Source organism: Gavialis gangeticus, unplaced genomic scaffold (genome assembly GCF_001723915.1).
Source record: "Gavialis gangeticus isolate Ggan-Ray unplaced genomic scaffold, GavGan_comp1, whole genome shotgun sequence".
Lineage (NCBI taxonomy): Eukaryota > Metazoa > Chordata > Crocodylia > Gavialidae > Gavialis > Gavialis gangeticus.
In genome coordinates, this window is record NW_017729029.1 from 10,875,564 (window position 1) to 10,883,049 (window position 7,486).

Sequence of the window (7,486 nt, forward strand, 5' to 3'; positions counted from 1 at the left end):
GGGGGGGGGGGCGGCCACAACACGGCTCCGCCGGGCCGAGCGCCGCCGGAAACGGCCGAGGGCTGCCGGAAGGACACGAGCCGGCCTCGGAGGTCACGGAAATTGCCGAGCGTCGCCGGAAAAGGCCGAGCGCCCCCGGACCTGCTGGAGCCGGCCACGGAAAGAGCCGAACGGCACTCGCTGTCACGGAAAATGCCGAGCGTTGCCGGAAATGGCCGAGCGGCGCCGGAGCTGCTCGAGCCGGCCACGGTGGCCACGGAAAGAGCCGAACAGCACTCGCTGTCACGGAAAATGCCGAGCGTTGCCGGAAATGGCCGAGCGGCGCCGGAGCTGCTCGAGCCGGCCACGGTGGCCACGGAAAGAGCCGAACAGCACTCGCTGTCACGGAAAATGCCGAGCGTCGCCGGAAATGGCCGAGCGCCGCCGGAGCTGCTCGAGCCGGCCACGGTGGCCACGGAAAGAGCCGAACAGCACTCGCTGTCACGGAAAATGCCGAGCGCCGCCGGGGCAGCCCGGCCGCGCCCCCTTGCGGCGTCTCCTGGCTCCGCGCTCGGGCCACGCCCCATGTCCACAGTGACCCCTGCCCCTGTCTGGGCCCATGCCATGTGGCCACACACGTGTGGCCTGGCCGTGGGTGCCCGCACTGGTGGCAGGCTTATACCCTGTGTCCCACGTCTGGGCCTACACCACATGCTCACGTGCCAGTGCTGGTAGCGAGGCCAGGCCCCATGCCCCACGTCTGGGCCCACGCCCCGTGTCCACACTGGTGATTGGTGGCAGCATCCCACGCCCAGGCTGGTGGGGAGGGCCAGGGTCTGTGCAGGCCCAGCCTGAGGGGCCGTGGCATGGCCAGCCAGCTGCCTCCATCGTGGCTGTGTTTGTGCCCCACGGCCATGGGTCTGGTCAGCGCTGGGGGCCCTGCCCCTGCCCATCTGGCCTGGCCGGCCCCTGCTCTCTGGTGCCCGAGCTGTGGCGCACCAGAGCTGCCGTGGGGCCCCGTGGCAGGCCGGGTTTTCCACAGGAAGTGGTGAGTCACGGGCGTGTGGCGGTTCCTGCTTCGCAGCAACAGTGCCGGGCTCAAGGCAGAGACACAGGCGGCTCGGCTGCGCGGCTGGGGCTGCTCCCGTCCCTCCAGCTGCGGCGCGGCACCTTCCTGGCAGCGCAGGAGGCTGCGGACATGATCCTGGCGGTGCTGCTGCTCTGTGGCCTCGGCCAGCTGGGCATGGCTGCCCCCGGCTCACAAGGTAACAGCTGCTCTCGGATCGGCTCCTCCCATCCGAGCCCTGCCGGGAAAGGAAGTGCGCGCGGCCTCGACCCGTCCCGGGACGGGCCAGGAACGCAGGGCGCGCGTCGGGGCGAGCACATGCCCCACTGGCACGGGATGGTGGCATCTGACGCAGCTGGAGCCACGGGCCTCGGACCCGGGCAGGACGGGCCATCCCCTCCAGGGCTGCTCAGCCTGCCCACGGGCCGCGTGGCAGGGCTCTGGGTCTCTCGCTGCCTGGTGGGGTCTGGTCTGGCTGCCCCAGAGGCCGGCCCCCGCCCGGCTTTGGGCCCACAGAGGAGGGCTAGGTGCGTGGCAGACAGGGCCACGGGCAGCTGCATCCGCCACATCCCGCACGTTGCCTCCCTCGGGCGTCTGGCTCGTAGCAGCTTGCAGCAGCGAGCACGGTGCCACTGTGGCCGGCCGGCTGCCTGCGGGGCACCAGGCGGGTCGCCTCTCTGGGGCAGGGCAGGGTGATATCCCTGCCAGCGCGTCTCCAGCCCCGGCTCCTGTCCGTGGGGCAGTATGTAGCACCGGCACGGGCCCCCCGGGCTCTGCCGCATGTCTGGGGCAGCGGGTGAGGCTGCGTGAAAATCAGGGTCTGGCTCCTCCTGGCAATGTCAACCTGCGGCATCTCCCCAGGCTGCTCTGGCCCCGAATGCATTGAGCTGAACAGCTGCCCACGCACCCCTGCGATTGCTGCCTTGGCCGGGGGCGCTGAGATGTCCTTGGACGGCCCCAGGCTGGCGAGTCTGACCCGGCAGGAGCCGCGCGGGTGCCAAGCAGTGTTGCTGCTGCTTCAGGCGCTGGGGCTTGGGACCAGCTGGAGCCACCCACTTCTCCCCCCGAGCCGTTGCAGGCATTGCCCAGTGGCCGCAGGCACCTCAGTCCAGCCAAGCCTCGTCCCTTAGGCCAGGCCTAGCTGGCGTTGGCTCAGCCCCCTGCGGCGGCTGAGCAGCCCCTTCCTGGTTGAAGCCCCATTCCCACTCCTGGGCCCCATGTTGTTCCTTTCAATGCCCTTCCCCTTGGCAACAGCTGCTGCTTCTACCAGCCACCACCATGGCCTGGCTCTGCTTGTCCATGCCCAGGAGCCCCCCATGGTCACTGATTGCCCAGATGCACAGGGGGGTCGGCACCTGCAGGGCAGCAAGGCCCAGCTCAGGTCTGCCCGGCCTTCCCGGCACACGGATGCCCTGCGCCCACCGCTGCATCTCATCCCACTGCCACTTCGTGCCTGCCTCCCCCTGCTCTGGCACAGCAGAGACCCCTGGGCAAGTGGCCGTGGGCTCGTCTCAGCGCTGATTCTCCCCACCACAAACCCGTCGGCCCATCCCTCCCCCATGCATTGTGGGGATGCGCCGAAGCGCAGGCCCCAAGGGTGCCAGGCTCGTGCCGGGCAGGCTGGCTCCTGGCCGCCCGCAGCTGGTCGCGGGAGCGCGACGGGACGGAGCTTTGCGGAGCCCCTTGTGGGGGGGCGGGGGCGAGGGGGCGGCAGGAAGTGAGGCCTGATAGCGATCTGGACAGAGGCGCACAGCTGCAGCGGCAGAGCCGCCTCGGCATGAGTCTGCTTCAGCCCACGCTCACGTCAGCGCCGAGGCAGCCTCTGCGGCCTCTTGTCCAGGAAGCCGCAGGACTCGGTGGACACGTCATGCAGGGTCGGGCCCCCTGGGAACCCCTCACTGCCCGTGGGCAGGCCCCGGCCTAGTGGCAGCAGGGATGGGGCAGGCATAGGAATGGCTCGGGATGTCTCTGGCTTCTGCGCAGCCCCTACCCTCACTTCACGGCCGGCCGGATTCAGATGCGCCGTGCTCGCCGGGCTGGAGCCAGCGGGCACGAGGCACCGAGTGCAAGCTCCTCGCTAGCCTGCTTCTGCCTCTGTCCTTTCTAAGCGTCCTCCCAGGAAAGGTGGCTCCCAGGGTCAGGAGCAGCGTGAAGCCAGGTCTCTAGTCAGCTCGTCTCAGGGTGGACGGCCCTTGGGGCCACCCCGAAGTGGTGATGGCGAGCGCACTGGCGTGGGTAGCTCTGACCACGGCTCTCCAGCTGTGCCTGGCCACTGGCGCGAATGCCATCGTGCCTGCGGGGGGACGGTGCGGCTGCCAGGGGTCGTGGCACCCTGTGGCCTTGACCAGCCGCGTGGTTTGCGGAGAGGACGAGAGGCCTGGAGGGGAGCTCAAGCAGCCAGTGGGGGTGGCTGAAGAGTCCCCGGGCCGCTGGCTGGACAAGGCAGACATGTGGCCCGGGGCAGGGCGTGAGGGCCGGGCTGCAGGGAGCAGAGGGAGACGGGCTCCGGGCAGCTGCCCGCCCTTCGGCCTGTGGCGCGTGCAGTGGGGCTGGGCTCAGCCGCCTGCAAGCCTGGGGCCCGGCCCGGGCCTGTCTGCACAAGGAGCAGCACCGGGGCTGTGGCTGCACAGCCCTGGGACGCCAGGTCCTGGGTAGCGTCCTGCAGCCAGGAAGACGGAGGCCTGGCTTGGTACAGAGCTGAGCTGCCCAGCACGGTGCGGGCTGCAGCCGATGGAGTGCGTGGGCACCTCAGCTTCACCCCAGCCTGTGCCCACATGGTGCCCATCTCCCAGTCCCCGTGCACGAGACAGCTGCCTTTGGGAGCTCCCGGGCACCCCAGGACACCTCCTCTCCTCTGCCCTGAACCCAGCCACATTGGCAGCACAAGCCGCTGTGCCAGGTTGCTCCAGGCACCCTGGGGCTGCGTTCGCCCCCTCCTGCCCAGGCCCCGCAGCGAGCAGCAGCCGAAGCCGGGTGTTTTCACCCCAGGGCTCTGGAGAGCGGTCTGGCAGCGACCCGCGCCAGTCAGCACTGGGCTGCCCGTGCAGCCGCCAGCCGAGGTCCGGCCCGCTCTGGCCTTGCCCCAGCAGAGCCGGGGCAGCGGGAAGCTCTGGACCAAGCCTGCAGGGCACGGCCATGCCGCAGGAGAGGGTGGACCGTGGGATGTGGCAGGATGAAGTCTCTTGTGCAGGATTGGGGGCTCCGGGGGGGCAGAGCGACCCCAGAGCACAAACCCACCTTGCTGCACATCAGGTCTCCTACGTGGGCCGCGGCCGTTGCTACAGTGCAGGGCTGGCGCAGCCTGCTCCAGCCTGTCCGGCACCACAGAGCCCACGCGGCCGGGCTGCCCACGTAAGATGCCTTTTGGCCCCTGAAGCATCTTGCCTCATCCTTCAGCTGGGCTGTCCCAAGCTCGCCACAGCCCCCAGATTGTGCGGGGCCTGGCTGGCATCTGCCCTGGGCACACGGCATGATTAGCGCGGGCAGGACAGCACGGTGGGTGGGCGGCAGGGTCAGCCCCCGGCCCGCTCAGCCCATTCCCCAGCCAGGGTGTGCGGCCTTCTCTGGGGGCTCTGGGGCCTGTGCTGCCCCAGCTGGGAGCTTGCTGCGGTGGCTTGGGGGCCTGCGGGTCGCCAGGGCCGCAGGCCGGCAGCTCAGCTGCCCCACTCTGCTCTGCTCACTTCACACCTGTCCTGCAGGCGTGAAGTGCGTGGTCTTCAACGATGAGTACATGACCTGCATGTGGGGCAACCAGGAGGACCAGCCGGTTGCCAACTACTCACTCTACTACTGGTATGTCCCCGCCCCCGCCCCCACCTTTTGCAAGAGCTCCGGCCAGGGCGGCCTGCCATAGCCCCTGCAGCCCAGTCCTGTGGCCGCGGGCGTCCCCCAGGCTCTGCCCGCACGGTGCCGGCAGCCGCCCCCAGGCCACACGTGCCCCTGGCTCAGCCCGTGAGCATCTGGTGCAGGACGCCTGCAGGGCAGCCCCATGGCCTCCGGGCTACGGTGGTGCATGGCCCAGGGAAGGACAGCTTGTGCCCCGGGGGCAGTGGGGCTGGTGGCAGTGCGCAGGGGACCCACCTGCCCATCCTTTCTTTAAAAAAAAGAAAAAAAAAAAAATATATATATATAACTTCATCTTCAACGCTCTGCTAAGCGGCCTTTGTGGTTCACTTGGCAGATCAAAGCACACTTTGACAGTTAAACCATTAAAAACCGGTTACACAGTTTGCACCATGCACCCATCTCCATCCCCCTCCTCTCGCTCAGCCCTCCCCAGAGAGCCTGCCCCTGAAACAGTCTATGCCAGGCCCCTTGCCCCCGGGTGGGCTCTGCTATTTCTGTCCTGTGGTCCTCTTCTGTCTTCCTGTAGTACCAGCACCCTTTACATAGTCCCATGTTAATGCAGTCCTCGCCTGTGGGGTCTGGGCGTCTGTTGAGCCGGTTCCTGCCCTTCCACGGGGCAGCCCTGAAGCAGATGCGCTGGTCGCAGGGAGCTGCCAGGGCCGTAGAGAACCGCTTCCCTGGTCAGATCCCTGACCCGGTCCCCGCCAGGAGCGCGTGGGTCTTCTCACCCGCCCACCTCTGTGCAGGTACCAGCATCAGCCGGTAGCAACCGAGTGCCAGCGTTACCTGCAGCACAACGGCGTCAACACGGGCTGCTGGTTCAACCGCAGCGAGATCACGCCGTTCCAGACCTTCCGGGTCCACATCAACGCAAGCCTCGGCAGCAAGACCCAAGTCATCCCCACCTACGCCATGAAGCTCCAGGACCTTGGTATGGCCGGCTTCTGCCCCAGGAGGTCTCCCCAAGGGCCTCCACTGCCCCGCAGGACCCTTGGGGTGAGGTGGGAGCTCTGGGCAGAGCTCGGGTCTCCTCCTGACCCTGCAGCCCAAACAGCCAGGGTGAAGGGCCGTGCTCTGGCTGGACCTCAGCTCCTGTGCCAGCCCAGCCCTGGGGTCAGGACCTGGCAGGGATGTGGCACCACCAAGCAACAAGTGGACGCTTGGGGATCGGGGAGCGCACAGGGTTGGGGTACGGGCTCCCTTTGTCCGTGGGCAGGGGGAGGTTTCCAGGCCATGCCCCGGCGCTGGCCCAAGCTGCGGGTCGGCCTGGGGCGGGGGGTGTTTGGTGGCCCACCAAGACCCCGCGTGTGCTCGCTGCAGTGAAGCCCGACCCGCCGGTGAACCTCACGCTCCAGAACATGAGCAACCATCAGCTGCAGGTGAGCTGGCAGACGCCATACCCCAACCCACGCTGCGTGGAGCATGCCGTGCGCTACAAGAGCAACAAGGACACGGACTGGATGGTAAAGCTGCCGGCTGGGCCCCTCACCTCCCACCCGGGAGCGATGTCGGGGGGGGAGCGGGCCAAGCCCGGGCCCTGGGAAGGGGGACTAGAGGGGCCATGGCCAAGCCCATCTCCCCACGTCTCGGGGGCAGAGCTCTGTGCTGCGGCCCCCCCGCAGCCACGTGCCACCCGGACCCCAGACCTGTGCGTCTCTGCAGGTGCACGGGGTGAGCGGCGAGCTGTTCTCCTTCCCCAGCATTGACGAGGAGAAGAAGTACACCTTCCAGGTGCGCAGCAAGATCAACCAGTACTGCGGCTCCACGCAGCTCTGGAGCGAGTGGAGCGTCCCCGTGTACTGGGGCAACGCAATGGCCCACGGTGAGTGCTGGGGGCGCCCGTGGCGGGAGGGACACGGGGCCGTGCCAGGGGTCACCACACAGGCCCTGCTGCCAGAGGCTGTGGAGATGCCCATGGCCACGGCCACAGCACACCCCGTTGCTGAGCCCCGGTCAGCAGCTTGCTGCCTGACCCCAGCCCCCCATCCCTCTGGCCAGGCGGGTCACCCCCCACCGCCGGGGGGAGATGCAGCCCAGTCCCCACCGCCCCCAGGCTCCCTCCTGCCATCCAGGCCCCAGCCCGAGCCGCGCAAGCCCCCTGGGCCCGGCCCTGCCCACACTGGTGCGGCCCACCCGCCCACCAGTTAGCAAGGCCAGGCTGACCCTGGCCTGCCCCCGCAGGCTCCACCGGGGAGCGGTACTGGGTGCGGACAGTCCTGATCCCAGTGGTCTCTGGCGTGGTGCTGCTGATGCTCGTCGTGATGCTAGTCCGCATGGAGAGGCGAGTGCAGGGGCTGGGAAGAGCGCGTGTGCCTGGGGCCGTGTCCATGGGGAGCAGGGGGCAGGGGAGGGCTTTGGCAGGGGCTCCCCACTGACTGCGTCTCCCATTGCAGAGTGTGGATCGTCTTCATGCCCCAGGTGCCCAACCCCAGCAAGACCTTCGACGAGCTCTTCAACACCCACAAGGGCAACTTCCAGGTAGGGGAGGTGGCCAGCGCCCCCGCGCCCAACACGCAGCCGGGCTGCGCCCGCAGCAGCTGGGGAGCACAGACCCCCGCCTGCCCCCGCGGCTGGGTCAGACGCGCGAGGCGGGCA

The 7,486-nt window shown here is 68.6% G+C and overlaps 1 protein-coding gene across 1 annotated transcript in view; it reads left to right on the top strand.

The window, feature by feature from the left end:
• The first annotated feature begins 1,059 nt into the window (after positions 1–1,059).
• The window catches only part of IL2RG (interleukin 2 receptor subunit gamma), a 6,911-nt gene continuing 484 nt past the window's right edge, over positions 1,060–7,486 (top strand). Inside the window, exons 1-7 of the mRNA XM_019521247.1 lie at positions 1,060–1,244; positions 4,744–4,837; positions 5,638–5,822; positions 6,212–6,354; positions 6,554–6,713; positions 7,073–7,172; positions 7,285–7,369. Coding sequence (XP_019376792.1) covers positions 1,178–1,244; positions 4,744–4,837; positions 5,638–5,822; positions 6,212–6,354; positions 6,554–6,713; positions 7,073–7,172; positions 7,285–7,369 — 834 coding nt within the window. The 5' untranslated portion in view covers positions 1,060–1,177. The remainder of the gene's footprint in view (positions 1,245–4,743; positions 4,838–5,637; positions 5,823–6,211; positions 6,355–6,553; positions 6,714–7,072; positions 7,173–7,284; positions 7,370–7,486) is intronic.